This window comes from Hippoglossus hippoglossus, chromosome 8 (genome assembly GCF_009819705.1).
Source record: "Hippoglossus hippoglossus isolate fHipHip1 chromosome 8, fHipHip1.pri, whole genome shotgun sequence".
NCBI classification, from domain to species: domain Eukaryota; kingdom Metazoa; phylum Chordata; class Actinopteri; order Pleuronectiformes; family Pleuronectidae; genus Hippoglossus; species Hippoglossus hippoglossus.
Genome location: NC_047158.1, coordinates 21,899,618 through 21,915,808, shown reverse-complemented (window position 1 = coordinate 21,915,808; position 16,191 = coordinate 21,899,618). Strand labels below are relative to the sequence as shown.

At 44.0% G+C, this 16,191-nt stretch overlaps 2 protein-coding genes across 14 annotated transcripts in view; one reads left to right on the top strand and one right to left on the bottom strand.

Moving 5' to 3' along the window:
- Positions 1-4,930: 4,930 nt before the first annotated feature.
- Positions 4,931-10,138, bottom strand: LOC117766363 (phosphoribosyl pyrophosphate synthase-associated protein 2). The gene is made up of 11 exons (XM_034593328.1): positions 10,007-10,138; positions 8,551-8,711; positions 7,375-7,427; positions 6,871-6,937; positions 6,608-6,780; positions 6,403-6,518; positions 6,158-6,213; positions 5,841-5,989; positions 5,628-5,698; positions 5,373-5,519; positions 4,931-5,299 (listed from the first exon to the last, which is right to left on the bottom strand). The coding sequence occupies exons 2-11, from the start codon at positions 8,631-8,633 to the stop codon at positions 5,141-5,143; spliced, it is 1,074 nt and encodes a 357-aa protein (XP_034449219.1). The 5' UTR covers positions 8,634-8,711; positions 10,007-10,138; the 3' UTR covers positions 4,931-5,140.
- A 3,449-nt stretch (positions 10,139-13,587) lies between these two features.
- The window catches only part of caskin1 (CASK interacting protein 1), a 73,192-nt gene continuing 70,588 nt past the window's right edge, over positions 13,588-16,191 (top strand). For 11 of the 13 annotated variants that reach the window (XM_034593307.1, XM_034593306.1, XM_034593314.1 and 8 more), the window contains exons 1-2: positions 13,589-14,187; positions 14,254-14,385. In XM_034593307.1, coding sequence (XP_034449198.1) covers positions 14,292-14,385 — 94 coding nt within the window. In that variant the 5' untranslated portion in view covers positions 13,589-14,187; positions 14,254-14,291. Of the gene's footprint in view, positions 14,188-14,253; positions 14,386-16,191 lie in introns of all 13 variants that reach the window. The other 2 variants (XM_034593304.1, XM_034593315.1) reach the window with 2 other exon arrangements.

The following is a 16,191-nucleotide window of genomic DNA, read 5'->3' as shown; positions in this document are numbered from 1 at the left end:
TATATTAGTTGGTGTTTATCTGTGGGTTTACATGCACTCCGACGTCCTGAGCTCCACCCTCGCCTGTTCCTGAGCTGGTGCAGGAAAACATCGCTTTCTCTTTTCGGGAAATCTGCTTCAGCAACCAGAAGATGTTGGGTTTGTTGTTCGGAGGCGACGTCCCGAGCTCGGGTTCCAGGGTAAACCGAGAACATTCACTGAACTCCCACATTCAGAGAACTTCTCCGAGTCGATTGTTCAAACGTTTACCGGGGCAGAGATAATCTCATTGGTTGAGTTAAACGTAAGTGGGCGGGGCCAAATGTTCCTAACCAATAGTGTTTCTGAGTCAGATATTGATCATCAGAGTTCTGATAACAATATAATTAACAGTATTCTCTTTTTCACTTTAATATGCTGCAGGAAACGTAATGAAATTTCATTATGATAGAATTTGTCAATGTTGTCTACATGACCTCAAACATTAGTGTTTCTGTTTCCTTTTACTAATATTACTGATATGAATTAATACTGATATTAACTCATAATATCAACCAGGGTCAAATTACAGCCATAGAAATTATTTGTGGATATTGGACGCTTGAATTATTTTGAACCTTAAAATAAACAAATCAAGTGAAATCATGTTTTGCCATCACACCACATTCAGTCTGACAGTCAAATATTATATCATATTTTGCAGCTATAAATTTTGTGGTATTTCAATTTTAATTTTAATATTCAGACGTTGTCTTTTCACTTATTCATAAAGTTTAAATGAAGTTGAAATGCAGACGATCGGTAGCTGACGTAAATAAACTAGAATATTACTCCAATATTTGATGTAGTTACACAGGACATGTATTTATCTGTGATAATTCATCCTAATGGCCAGAAGCATTAAATTCAATTGTCATGAAAGAATAAGAAAATATTTGACACTTACAATCAGTATTTGTACATAAATGAGATAGAGAGTAGAGATTAAAGTAGATTCTGACCCTTTGTAAATGTCACATGTTTCACTGAGTTAGATGTTATTGAACCCTACATATATTTTAAATTATTGAAAAACAATGAGTACAATCAACTTAAAAAAAAAAATATCTACACTAAACTTCAAATATATTTTAAGATTTAGATCAAATTTATTTTGTGCAACCACTTAATATTAAAATGTAAAAGTGTAGTAGATTCTACATCGTCCCTCACATATCGTCCAAATGTCGGTTGAAGGTCGGAGCACTGAGCCGCTGCAGCTGCAGCAGAGGTTTTATCGTACACAGATTTGTCTCTGATCCGGCGAATCGGATGAATCTAAAAACCACAACAGACAGGAAGTTGTTAAAATATGCTTCAGATTGTCTCAACTCTCCAGTGGAAAAGGTGACAGATCAACGGGTCCAGTTACAGGAGAATGAAAGATGGACCATTAGGGGTCGAGTTGTGCTTCTGTGGTGACAGTAGTTTATATATTTTATCCAGTGGTTGATGAGGTTCCCAGTTGTGTGTAGATGGTAAATGATGCTCAGTCCGACAGTGTGTGTAACTTATACACAGTTCTGAACAAGCCAGTTGTGTGTTTGAGGTCTGAGGTCACATCGTGTGACGGAGCGCCGACTTTTAGAACTTCTCCAACTTTGTGCTTTTCACAGAAACAACATGATGTTTCGCAGTGCGTGTTATTTTTGTCAGCCGAGCGTGTGACCGAGTTCTACAGATGACGATGTAACTCGGTCGGTCCAAACTGAAATATCACAAGATCTATGGCCGTGAAGTTTTGTACAAATGTTGACGGGGCACAGATGTGAATGACTCCAGTACTTTTGTTCATGAACATTCCAGTGGACGTCTGTTAGTATTGTTTGTTTAATGTTTTCTTGCTCAAGGAGAAACAAGGTAAACCTGAAACCTGCTAATCATCATAATTTCCTGCTTTTATCATTAATCTCAAAGAACAGAGCTGTTAACTGGCTCTCAACTCCGTTCAGGTTCAAACCTCCCCTGAAAATAATCAAATAACATTTTAATATCCTGCAAACACAAGATAACTCCAGAATATGCTGACAGCAGGTCATGTTATTGAAATAAATTCAAATTGTGTAATTTGAAAGCTTGAAATTGTAAAAAAATCGTCAAATGCTGCGTTGACCAATCCGTCCGGCCTCCAGCCTCGACAGCCGCCTGGAGTCCTCGAGCTGCAGAGTGAATCGATTTCTCTGAACGGACAGTTTGTACCAGATGTGTATCCAGGCAACAAGGAGGTTCCCGTCGTTCTTTGCATGTCTGTGTTTCCTCCAGGTTCCTCTGGCCTCCTCCCACAGTCCCACATGCAGACTGGGGTGCGGCTGAGTGGATGTTGAACCAGTCCAGGTTGTTCAGCTCCAGCTGGGGAGCTCACCTGGTCACCTGTATACTAGGATGATAGAGGGATAGGTTTGTCTTGACGATGTTATCGTGTTTTGAAATGGACGAGGAGGAGCGACTCCGTAAAAAGCTTCATGTCTTTAAGACTGAAACCCGTAGTTTTCCTCTGTACTTGTTCAGAACTCGCAGTGTGTGTGGTGTCGTCCGGTCGGATGGAAACGAGGGTTTTCGAGAGGGAGAGAACGTTTTTAAAGGAATGAAAATCAGCCATCAGTATTTTTATTACTTCTGTTACAGTTTTATCTCTTTTAAACCAATGTGAGCTGTATAGTTGCTGTTTCATAACCAAATCAAGCGGTGGTCACTCTGGGTTTAAGATCTGAGCTCAGTGATCCCTCTGCCTCGTTATGGTGACCTTAGTTAGTTAACTTGCTGCTTTTGCCTTTTTCGAAGCCTTCGGACGCGCGTGTGTGTGTAGCTGTCGCTGACCGTCACAGTTGTGATCCATCGCTCATAGCTGCATAAAACACAAAATGAGGGTGTCGCGTGTTTGAGGAGCTTCCCGGTGATTACAGACAGACGACTGACAGATTGTAGCACTGCAGCAGTTCACTGCTACAGACTGAAGACAGGTCGATGCCTGTGACACGTCCCCACCTCATGTTTTAATTATTTATTAAACTCCACTCTTTCCCTTGCTTTGCATTCTGAGAGCTGTCTTTTCGAAGTGAGAGGGTTTAGTGCCTTGCTTAAGGGTTAAGGATAATGATTGTCGTGAGGAGCCTGTCCACCGGGTTCCACTGTCAGCTCCTCATTAGCCTCCTGGTCAGAAGGGCATCGAGCTGATTGGTTCTTTTCACCTGGTTGAAGCTCAGGGTGGAAGACGAACTGGACAGGACGCTCGTTCTGACCTGTGACCACTGGTGACCAGTCTCTAAACACGTCAGAGCCAGTAGAACAGACGCCTGTGACGTGTTACACAGCAACATTTCATAACCTGGAAAACTGGGAGAACGTTTCAAAATGCAGAAAATCACTAAAGGAAACATGGAATGTTTTTTTTAATGAATATTGTTTGTTAGAATTTTGCATTTGCATCATTTTATTATACTCAAATACCCAAAGTCCATCTCATTTAGGGAGTTTCAGTCTCGACCTCTTCAAACACTGATGAAACCTGACTGAGCGGCGAGCTAAACGAAGGAAAACGGCGGGAGCGGCGCCGAACGCTGCGAGCGGGACAATCTGACGCCGCGTGGGCCGAGCTTCGAGTTGGAAACAGATTCTCCGCCTGGTTTTCTTCTTTGGTTGTTGCCGCCATGTTTGTCTGAACCAATACCTGTCTGTCTGTCAGCATTAATAAAATAAACATGTTGAACAAGAGGAAACTTGATGCAAGTGTCCATTTGTTGGTCACTTCATTGGTGAGTGGGAAAATGTCTTCGACCCATTTCACATCCGTCCACCATGGAAATCTGTCCAGTAGTTTTTGTATAATCTTACTTCATCACAAACAAACGGTTGAAATAAAACTTTCTTGGCTGCAGTGATTACAGATTAACAACAAGCTCCACAACACGTTGATCTTCATCATATTTATTCAGGTTAAGTGCTAAAAATAAATACAAAACATTTTTTGGAACACATCTGGTAAAGTGACAAAGACCTGCTTGTCAGGTTTTGCTCCTCAGGAAAAAGCTTTCGATTAACTTCTGCAGCTTCCGCTGCAGTTTGTGATTTTTCTTCAAGTGTAACGTGTTTAAACCGATTTCAAGAGACAACTGGAGAGTAAAGCTGTGGCTGAAGGTTTAAACCTGCGACGGGTCCAGAGCCGTCCAGCTGGAAGCAAACTGTTCATCTGTGGCATGAACAAATAAATAAAGAGGTGGCGTTGAAAGCGATGGCACACATTGTTATATGGATGACTCATATATATATTTCACAGGTGCACTGTTGTAAAAAAAAGGTTTGTCACAGCCAATTCACTACAATGAGAAAATAGTTCCCAAATTAATTCCAGTTCAACTTTAGCAATTAGCAGATTTGACACCAGATTAGCATTTGAGCGTTATGGTAACCACACAGACGTACAGCTAACGAGTCTGAACTAATTGTATTAGTAGCACATTCACACAACATAAATGAACACAAACTGAGGTTTGGATTTAAACGTGCACTCGGATACACAAGTTAATTAGCTGATATTAATTAGTAACGTTAGGCATGATAAAGGCCCGTGGGTCGACCGTCCTGTAGAAGGCACTGGCACTCAGTACAATCTCCTTCACTAGCATCTATGAGACATTCAATGCCAACAAATATCATGTTCCAACACAAACAGCAGTAATAATGGGAACATATTGGGGGGGGGGGGGAATGCAGAGGAGGTGGAGAAGTGACTAAACAGAGGTAGTAGACCTACTCAGAAAGACCAGAGTAAAAAACTGAAATGTGTTTGGCAGCAGTCGTCGCAGAGACAGGCAGGAGTCCAGTGTGTGTTCCGCCAGAACCAAGGAACAAAACTACGAGTCAGCAGCTGTGTCTGAACTCCGCGGCTGAACTCCTTCACAGCCCCCGGGTTCAGACACAGCCTTTATATGTGTATTCAGTCGTCTTCTATGTCAAGCTGCACTCAAAAGGGACAGGTCAGCAGTTTGTATTTGTACACTATGATACAAGTAGGGCACTGGAATTCATGTGTGGATGTATTTATTATTCATCTGTGTGTCTGGAGACGTCATAAAGGCAAATGGGAGTGTGTGTGTGTGTCTGTCTGTGTGTGTGTCTGTGTTGTTCAGTCGTCCACTCCTATGTTGCGGAACAGGTAGGACATGGACTCTCCGTTGTGGATGCGGCGGATGGCCTCCGACAGGATCATGCTGATGTCGACAGTTTTGATTTTGGGACACTGGAGCTTCTGGAGCTCGTGGGGAATCGTGTTCGTCACCACCACCTGGAAAAGAAAAGAAACTGTGAGACGAGAAGACGACGAGACGAGCCTCGACTCTGATGAAAGGGAAACTCGCCTCGTCGATAACAGACTCCTCAATGAATCTGGGGGCGTCGGCGGAGAGGATGCCGTGTGTCGCCATGACGTAGATCTTGTAGGCCCCTCTTTCCTTCAGCGTATCCGCCGCCGCCACAAAACTGCCGACGTCATCGATGATGTCATCCTGTAGGAAAAACAGAGCCGTCTCAAACATGAATCAACACGTGTGGCTGTAAGTAAAGTACAGTGTTACTCAGTGATGGTTGTTCATGTGTTCATCAGGAGCTCTCACCACGATGATGGCGATGCGTCCTCCTACATCCCCGACCACTGTGATGGGAGGTTTCTCTTTAGGGATCAACACTGGAGACAAAAAGAACACAAACATCAGGTGAGGGAGAGGTAACAGCTCTTTGTCTCTTTATTATCGACCTGTGTTGACTTAGTAACCTGTTGGAGTCTGTTTACTTGGGTTTATCTCTGTTAGTGTGTGTGTGTGCATTACATGGTATGTCCATGCTGGGGTGAATGGCTCCGGTGGTCTTGACGGTGGGTGGAGAGTGCCGCCCGTCCACCTGGTCTGATTCTGCATCCTGAGCTTCACCGTGGATCACAGCGAGACCCAAACGCAGTCGTTCTGCAAACGACTGAGCCCTGCTCACAGAGAAATGGAAATATAATGACTGTCTATACAAACGTACTTGTCAAGCACAAAGTGGAGGAAGAGGGAACAACATAGGTTCATGATTAACATGTTAAACAACAGTTGAAATGTAATGAGTGAGGATGATTTCATTAGATCAACGTGTGCAGAGAACCGACCTTTTGGCAGAAGACGGGGATTTGGCCACAATCACAGCATTTCTGTAGTCGGGGATCTGGAGGTCACAAACATGTTGGTTAGGTACTCTTTGAAAACCTAAATATCACACAGCAGGAAGTTACCGAGAGGTGCGTCTGGAAACAGGAGCTTCTCCCAGTGACGGTCGTGTTTCTCCCAACACAAGTTAAAAAGGTAAGAAAACAGTTGTATCATGGAAGTTGTGCAGGAAGTCGTGTGTCTCTACCTCCTCCTGAATGTACTGCAGCAGGAAGGGCGACGCTCTCAGATTGTCCACTGGGATTTCAAAGAAGCCCTGAATCTCTTTCTGATGCAGGTCCATGGTGATCATGTGGTTGAGACCTACGCAAACAGAATCAATGTTTACAGACAACACGTTTCCACCTGCAGCCATGACGGACACACACTGGAAGCAGTTCTCTCACACTCACCAGCTTTACACATCATAGAGGCGATAAGCTTAGAGACGATGGAGCCCCTCTTCCTCATCTTACACTGCTTGCTGTAGGGGAAGTAGGGGAGGACTCCCGTGATGCTTCTGGCACAGGACGTCCTGCAGGCGTACACCATGATCAGCAACTCCATGATGGTGGTGTTCACATCCCTGGTCCAGCGGAGGCAGGGGGAGAGAAGACGGTGTAAACAGAACATGTGACAGAAGACGATTCAGAGGAAACCTGGAGAAACTTCTTACTTGGAGACTGTCTGGATCACAAACACATCTTTGCCTCGCACCGACTCTTGGATCTGAACCCGTGTTTCTATGGAAACAAAAGGAGACGACAGCTAAAACATTTGCACGTGTAAACAATAAAGATTCATCACAAGATTCAACCTATGGACTTTATTTTCTATTTATGTATTTAGACTAAAAATTTGCACCGGAGCAAAACCATACTCACAAGCTCCACGTGCACATAGTAGCATTAACTAAGTATTAATTATTTTTGTTCTTAAATATTAGAGTAATTGTGATTTGGAAAATCTTGCCTTCGAAGGTTTTGCATAATTAGAAAATGAAATCATGTGATCTCATATATTACATTAAGACTGTATCTGAAGAAACCGTCCTGTTAACATGTCAAATATAATTTAAAGTGAAACATGCTGAATCTCAGTGAGATTACATAAAGGATAGATAATAAGTATAATATGAACACATGCATAAGAACTTGATCCCTGTCGGACATCGTCTTACCTCTGTTGGCTTCCTGGTACACCTGCACCTTCCCAAGCTCCACCCCTAACCGCCTGAGAGAGAGAGAGAGAGAGAGAGAGAGAGAGAGAGAGAGAGAGAGAGAGAGAGAGAGAGAGAGAGAGACTTAGATTTGGTTTTACTGTTGCCATTACTACAGAGAGAAGGAATGCTAGCAGATAGATCGTTTAAAAATCGAAATAAACGTACATTTTGTACTATACGCAGATTTATTTGTTGTATTTATTCTTCCCTTCATTTACGGAACGTTACATTAACGTGCTGTGTTTTGTTCTTTCCATTTTCTCACACCCGTGCAGACAGAGCCTGGAATTCAGTGTGCGATAAGCCCGGCTGGATATTTGTTTTATAAACACGCACAGACTCTCTGTCCTTGTGGGGTCCAGGACCGACTGCACTGTGCGTCCCCCCCCACTCTGCTGTGCAGTTTATAAATGTTGTGTTTACACACAACGTGAGGAATGAAAGTAGCAGCTCATGGATGCTACAATGGAGGCCACACGGCTCCATTGTTTTGAGCGGGTCCATGAAAAATAGCCGCGTTTCCCATAAACACACTTGTGAAGCACCAGAGACGTGTCCTTCACTTTGCTTACTCGTCCTCCGAGTTCACACTGGATGTGAAGATGTTTAGAGAAGCCTGAGGAGAAGTTAACCCTTCAACCACAAGGACCATAACAAACATGTTTCTCAGTTATCTTTTAAATATATTTACAAACTTCTTATTGACATGGTTGGACTATTATTTGACTAAGAAAAATATGTCTAAATTCACCAGGTCCATAATGTAAGTGGTCTTAAGATCACTTAATGTTTCCTCACATTAATAATAATGATAACTTGACCTTGCACAAGCAGAATACTGTTTCACAGTTGGCTTTATCAAAACGGTTTTCTGCTCTAAACTCTGCTGGCGCCTGCAGAACCAAAAGCTCAGATGGAAACACGGCACACCCAAACTTATCTTTCAGGAAGTGTGAGTTAAAGCTTTCGTTTTCTTTTTAATCTTGCAGCAGCTACTTCTTCTTATCATATTTTTATAAAAAAAAGACAGCAGCACACTCGTTCCCACATGGTTGTGTTCCACCTGCATTACTGTGCAGACGTGCTGTGTCAGCGCTGCATGTTTAAAATGTTAGCTACGCCTCCTGTACTCACTCTGCAATCCTCTTGCTCAGCTCGCGGTTGGACGGGTGCGAGTTGGCGGTGAAGATGACCAGGCCGCCCTTCGTGTGGTTCATGTCCCGTGGGTCTCGGCCGCTGCTCTCCTCGCACTCGGGCAGTGGATCCCTGGGCACCCAGGCTGCACTGAGACCTTCCTGCAGCGGAGAGGGAGGATCGGTTACTTCCTTTAAAATCTATGGTCAACTTTCATTTCTCGAGCAGCAGAGGAAACATCATGGTTCGTCTTAAAACACGAGCAATAAGCCACTGAACTGTTTCTTTTCATGAAAGAAAACGATGGCTGTTCGTCTTTAAGCCTAAAAGTAGAACCATCAACTTCCTTCTGTGACGCGCTTCATATCAAACAGCAATTATTAGACAATTAATCCGTTCATCAATCGGCATTTTTATGCCAAACAATAGAAGGTTTGAACCCTTTTTTAAAGTAAATCATTTAAGATGCATTTCTAAACAGAATCACTGTGTTTTGGACTTTTGTCTTACATTTTACAGACAAAACAAAATTACTGAACTTAAAATAAAAGTCAGTTGCAGCTCTTAACATATATTAACATATATTCCAAACCTCATTAACTCGGCTTCACTTTATTCTAATAAAATGTGGCACAGATAATAACCAGATGTTGTTACATGCATTAAAGACGTGTTTGGCTAAACTGGATGAAACTGAACCAAACTAAAACCAGAGGTACGTGTGCAGTTTATTATTATTATGATTATTATTAAATTATTATATAAAAATACTAAACTTAAATGGAGAAAAATTTAACGAAACCAAACGTGTTGTGCAAAAGGTAAAGTGTGTTTTTAATGTTGCTTATTAAACAATAATAAAACCAAACGTGTTGTGCAAAGTGATAGAAGCAGTAACAATAACATCACATGTCCTCTGCAGCCATGTGCAGCCACAGGGGATCCGCTCTCCTCCCCGGAGTTACACCGTCAAACATTCATGTTATTATTATTATTTTTTATTAAACACGAATTAAAACGGTGCATTTTCTTCTATTTGACAGATTAATGAACAAACTCGTGGTTTAAATAAACAGAAGAAACTGGTTCAGCGTCGTTAGCTTCTTCACGTTGCTAAGCTAACGACGCAACAGCAGCTGCGTGCTCCACTTCAGTGCGTGTGTCTGCGTGTAAGTGTAAGTGTGTGTGTGTGTGTGTGTGTGTGTGTGAGTGTAGCGTGTGTTTACTTATGATTACATAATAGAACATATTATATATTATATATTATATATTATATAAAAACACTTCTGCTGATTTAAACTAGCTCGCATCACCTGACACGAGCTAACGGACCAGGCGACAGTCGGAAATAATCCCGGGATGCGTGACTCGACTCCCGGACACAACACAAAGCGTTTAGAAAACACAACAACGAGAGTTTAACACACATTCAAAAGGGATTCGAACCCACACTCACCAGTTTGGATGTCGGGTTCGGTTACAAGATGCAACCAACACAATAAAAGAGAATTAAACGGAACTGAACTCCGCTTCTTCTCGACCTGCTCCGCTCGATCTGCTCCGACTTCCGCGTCGCGCTCTGATGGACGTGCGCCTCGGCCACTCAGAGGCCGGTATATGCCAACGGGGAGGTGCCGAGACGCGTTCACGTGTCCGTCACGAGCTCGTAAATATCAGCTTTTAGGGTTTTTATTTGTTTTAATTGGACATGGCAGAAAAACAACAACAGCATAGAAAAGTTTGTTTACAACAAATACATATTTAGTTATTGATGTTTATCGCAGTTGAGAAGTGATGGTTGAAAAGTGATAAGAACATTTCAGGACCGAGGGAAATGAGATCAGGGAGTAAAATAATACAGAAATAAAACATAACACAACAGCAATGAAACAATAATAATAAAATAAAATGACAGATAACACTTCTGCAGCTGATGTACAATTCTTATTTTTTTATGTATATGTTCGAAATGAATAAAAATGAATAAATGAATGAAAATCTATAAAAATCACTGTTATTTATATTATTTGTGTAAAATGTCCTTCTTCTTCTTCTCCTCTCCCTCCTCCTGTGGCTCTTCCTCCGGAAGTTATACAGGAAGTCATCTGTTCCCGCCTCTGAACACACACGTACACACACGTACACACGCGCACACACACACAAGGCTGAACTCGTGGTGGTGGCCTCTTCCTTAAGCACTCTGAATATGATCAATGTGAGTTTGCCTCGTTTGATGAGTTTTTTATGTTTATGTTTAAGTCTTTTTAGTCATAGATAGAAAGATAGACAAACAGATAGACAGATAGATAGATAGATATACAGACAGATAGAAAGATAGATAGATAGAAAGATAGATAGATAGATAGATAGACAGACAGACAGACAGACAGACAGATAGAAAGATAGATAGATAGATAGATAGAAAGATAGATAGATAGATAGATAGATAGATAGATAGATAGAAAGATAGATAGATAGATAGATAGATAGAAAGATAGATAGATAGATAGATAGATAGATAGATAGAAAGATAGATAGATAGATAGATAGATAGATAGAAAGATAGATAGAAAGATAGATAGATAGATAGATAGATAGATAGATAGATAGACAGACAGACAGACAGACAGACAGACAGACAGACAGATAGATATACAGACAGATAGAAAGATAGATAGATAGATAGATAGATAGATAGATAGATAGATAGAAAGATAGATAGATAGATAGATAGATAGATAGATAGATAGATAGATAGAAAGATAGATAGATAGATAGATAGATAGATAGATAGATAGATAGATACACTTTATTGATACCAAATTTGGAAATGATTGTATTACAGCAGCATGTCGAGGGCATTGCACATAGAGCACAGTAGCAATAAAACAGATACGAATAATTCAAATAGCTCAAAATAGAATGTAATGAACATATAATTAAAAACTGTACATACTCCCTAAGGAAATGATATTATTAATTATTTACTACAAGCTTAACATCCACTTGTATGTACATATTTTTCCACCATTAGTTTATAATGGATTTAATTGGGCACAAGATGTCTCTCTGCATGTTCTCTGTGACCTTCTCATTTGAACAAACAACAACGATGGTAAACACCAGAGCCCTCGTGGGACTTGTAGTCCGTGCGACTCTCCACAGGGGGGCAGTGTTTTTTAGAGCATGCTTCAGCCTCACTCAACATCTTGACTTCAGTTCTTCTTGATCGATGCAGTTGACATTCAAGTTTAAAATCAGCCTGGTTGTTGAGAACATTTCAGGAACCGGTTTGCTTTTCCACAGGCTGGAGCAACCAGAGCCACGTCAGTACGTCTGATGTCTGATGTCCCAGCAACACTAATAAGAAGGAGACAGTTTGTCTTTGGCATCCAGACTCTAAAATATCCTCTCTTCTTTGCAGACTGGACATGACACTAGCTCTGTTTTTTTTTAATGCTGGTCACCATGTATTGGTTGGTCTTACAGGTCCCGATAATCCACCGTCCCTGACCTGAGAGTTGAGGCCTGAGGTAGAAAGAGATGGTACCAACAGATCTTTGACAGTTATGAGAAAGTAACATCAGTTCAGCAACCACCATCCATTAAATATGGATCTGAGGAGTCATTCCCCTGCTGCTGCTGCTGCTGCTGCTGCTGCTTCTTCTTCTTCTACTCCCGTTTCTTTCATCTGGCTTCTAACTTTCAACGTGGCCTCGTCCCCTAAAGCCCTGAAGGTCCTGGTGTTTGCTCCACATCCATCAGTCCCTGTCTTGTTTGTTTGATTGAGCGTGTGATGAAAGGGCGTGTCCGCCATGCTGTTAAAGAATTCCATCCCCCCCCCCCCCCCCCCATCACCAGTACAAAAGCATTAAAACACACACACACACACACACACACACACACACACACACACACACACACACACACACACACACACACACACACACACAGAGGACAGACCTCTCTTTGATGCAGATGGGTTTGACTAAGTGCCTCATGAATCTACAGTTTCCTCCCTCAGACATATATTGAATCCGGTCTCAAACCCAGTGTTCCTGTCTCACAGCGGAGACAGAGAGACAGGTGGAGGAGGGTGGGGACGACTGTAGAATAACATGTATGTGGAGAGACAATATCAAGTGTTGTTACAGCTCCAGGTTGAGTGATCCTGCTCCTGCGTGAACAGCCACAGATTTATAAATATACTCTCGGTACCATATGGGTTACTTTTTAGTGTCGTTACATAACTCGGTGGATATGTGGAGGAGGCAGAGAGCAGCTTCCAAGTACTGATACTGCCCACACACACACACACACACACACACACACACACACACACACACACACACACACACACACACACACACACACACACACACACACACACGATGGAGAGGAGAGTGGTGGTAAAACTCTGGAGGACGTTGGACAGAGACGATATGTGTTGGTCTCTAATTGTCTTTATGAGCAGAGCAGCATCAGCTGCAGGTTCCAGTGTGAATTCTATAGGTTCATAGAGAAAATGAATAAATCACCAATAGGCCAAAGAGTTTTTCTCACCGCTCACTGAAGAGTTCATTGTATATTTGGACGGGTTACATAATTCTCTATGAGTCGTAGAGTGTTGACATGGATTTTGAATCATTAAGTTTTTAATGATGTAAATGTTATAAATCTCATCTTTAAAATGTGTAATAACATTTTATCGAATGGGAACAGTAAGATGAGTAAATCAAGATAAATTTTACATTTGTTTTCAATATCTCAGAATTTGGATATTTAATATACCTGCTAACTGTTACTGGTAAAGTTATTCTCCCAAAAAGCTTTGGGAAGAGAGAGAGAGGGGGTGGGGGGGAGAGATAGAGAGGGAGAGGGAGAGAGAGAGAGAGGGGGGGGGGTGAATAGAGAGAGAGAGAGCTGGAGAGAGGGAGAGAGAGGGGGGGGGGGGGGGGGGGTGAATAGAGAGAGAGAGAGCTGGAGAGAGGGAGAGAGAGGGGGGGGGGTGAATAGAGAGAGAGAGAGAGAGAGAAAGAGGAGAGAGGCGGGGGAGCACCACGCTCTCGTTCCGCCCCCGAGTTGCAGAACGAGCCATTTATCGGTAAGAGCCGTGCCAGCTGTAGAGCGCGCGGGCGCGTGTACGTGCCCCCCCTCTCACGCGGAGGATCCTTACCAAACGGAACCGGAGCGCACGCGGGGATGTGATGGCCGCTGCACATCTGGATCGTGTTTACGACGCTGCGCACGAGAGCGGAACAACCTCCGGAGAGACGCACACCGCGCGCACTCGATTTTTCTCTCACACGCACAATCATGTGCGCGCAGTGAGCTCGCGAGTCTCCGTTTGACGCTCGTGCTCCGGACCTGTCTCGGGCTCGGTCGGTGCGCAGCTGCGGGAGGAGACGAGCCTCCGGGAGGAACGGACACCGTCCATCCCGCAACAAAACACCACGCACGCCCCGCCAGCGCGCTCCCACTGGAGTCTGCAAGGGCCCAGTATCCTCCGCTCCCATCCCCATCCAGCGGCGCCGCGCACGGGGGATACCCGAGAGCATCCCTCCCTCTCCCAGCCTCACTCACCCCCATCATATGGTCGAGCCCCCCGAAGGCTCGGATCCAGCGGGGGAGCAGGAGGCGGCGGCTCGCGGCGGGCGGAGACGCACCCTCCGCGCGGAGCAGGCGGTGAAGCGCCGCTGTGTCGGAGGATGCTGCGGGAGTAGCGCGGCTCAGAGAGCAAGATGGGGAAGGACCAGGAGCTGCTGCAGGCGGTGAAGACCGAGGACCTGCTCACCGTGCAGAAGCTGCTGCAGAGGCCCCGGCCTGGGAAAGCAAGTAAGACCCCCCCCCACCCCCCATCTCCCACATACCACCACTGACTGATGCTACTGTGTGTGTGTGTGTGTGTGTGTGTAGAGTGGGAGGATGCATTGAGGTGTATCACTGGAGATTAGCGGTGTGATTGGAGACTGACAGTCCGTCTTAAGACCCCTGTCTGAGTGTACTGCAGCAGAGAGAGAGAGAGAGAGAGAGAGAGAGAGAGGGTGGGAGTGGGGTGAGCGAGTGTGTGTCTGTGTGTGTGTCTGTGTGTGTGTGTGTGTGTGTGTCTGGAGTGAGAGCTGATGCCCGTGGCCTTGTGATGGTTAAAGCACACACACACACACACACACACGGAGAGAGGGGTATGCGTGGATGCTTGGGAGTAGAAGCTCTTCTCCTCTGACTGTTTGTTTTCTGCAGGCGATGTTGCCCTTCAACATCCCCAGTGTTCCTCTCCCACTCTAACGTGTGGGCAGAGCTGCAGAGAGATGACTGTGTCGAGGCCGGTCGCTGCCTCGTACTGATTTATGCACTGATATATATATATATATATATATATATATATTTAACTGGCTGATGTGGTTATCAACACACAGGGATGGATTCTGTCGGGGCTGAAATGCACGGATGTGAATTTTTATGCACATATGAGTTAAAACGTTAAAGCTCAGACAAAGTGAGTAACTGAAAATAATCTGATTTTACATCTAGATGGGTCCATGAGGTCAGACCTGTGTCACACTTTGTATTGAATCCTTTAAATATTCAGTACTTATATCAACCTACAGCACAACCTACGTCTGTGGCTCAGGGGGGTAGAGCGGGTTGTCCTCTCACCAGATGGTTGGAGGTTTGATCCCAGTCCTCCCCGTTCTGCGAGCTGAAGCCTTGTTTCTGTTGATCACTCACGGTGTTTGAGAGAGAAAGTGATGCACATCTTTTTTTGCTGGAAATATGTAGGAAAATAGCAGAAGAATGAATAAGTCGTTTCAAATTTGTAGAAGAAAATGTTCTCCTGAGAAAATCCGTCCTGCTGCTGGAGTCTGTGTTTAAATAGATTTCAAGATTAAACTATCAATCTCTCTTTCTGTAACACATTTACTGGTGGAACCGGTTATTGCATCTGACACAATCTGGGAAGGGGGGGGGGGGGTATGTCTGTATATTTCCACGTGCTGTTGTTCAGGTGATTTGGACTAACCCTTTCTGTTGGCGTGCCCCTGACGGCAGAGCTCACTGTGCCGGCCTCGGCCTCAGAACAGTTTGCAGGAGCCAGCGGGCGCAGTGTGTGCCGGTGGGCGCTGCTGCAGACTCGGCAGGGTGCGACGGAGCCGAGCACAGGAAAGCCCTCGGATTAAACACAGTCTGGAGAATGTCTGCTGCAAAGTACACTCAGGCCTCCTATTACCAGAGGAGAGAAAACTACAGCTAGTGACACTGCACTCGAGCTGTTTCTTACATCAGATACAGGGAACAGGTGAGAAGTGGCTCCAGCACATAGTCCGATCCGGCCCTCAGTGGATCTTCGATAACATGGTAACCACTGGACCTTTATACTGTCGGTGCATTTGTACTTCCAGGGGCTTTGAGGGCCTCCGGGGGCCCCCGTGCTAAAGGGACCCCCGCAGTAGTGAAGTAAAGTAGTAAAGTTTAACTACAACCCTCCATCACCATTCCAGGTACACTCACACACACACACACACACACACACACACTCATCTTTAACAGAACCTGTAAAATGACTAAGCCTTAGCCGAGAGCTGGAATCACATGATGGGGCCTCGTTAGGGGCTTTTCAACCTCCTGTAAAAGATGATCACA

Coding starts and splice junctions, on each gene's coding strand:
- LOC117766363 (XM_034593328.1), bottom strand. CDS start 8,633: ATGAACCACACGAAGGGCGGCCTGGTCATCTTCACCGCCAACTCGCAC. Junction 6,214..6,402: donor TGCAGTACATTCAGGAGGAG/GTAGAGACACAC, acceptor TGTGACCTCCAG/ATCCCCGACTACAGAAATGC. Junction 5,520..5,627: donor GACGCATCGCCATCATCGTG/GTGAGAGCTCCT, acceptor TTTTTCCTACAG/GATGACATCATCGATGACGT.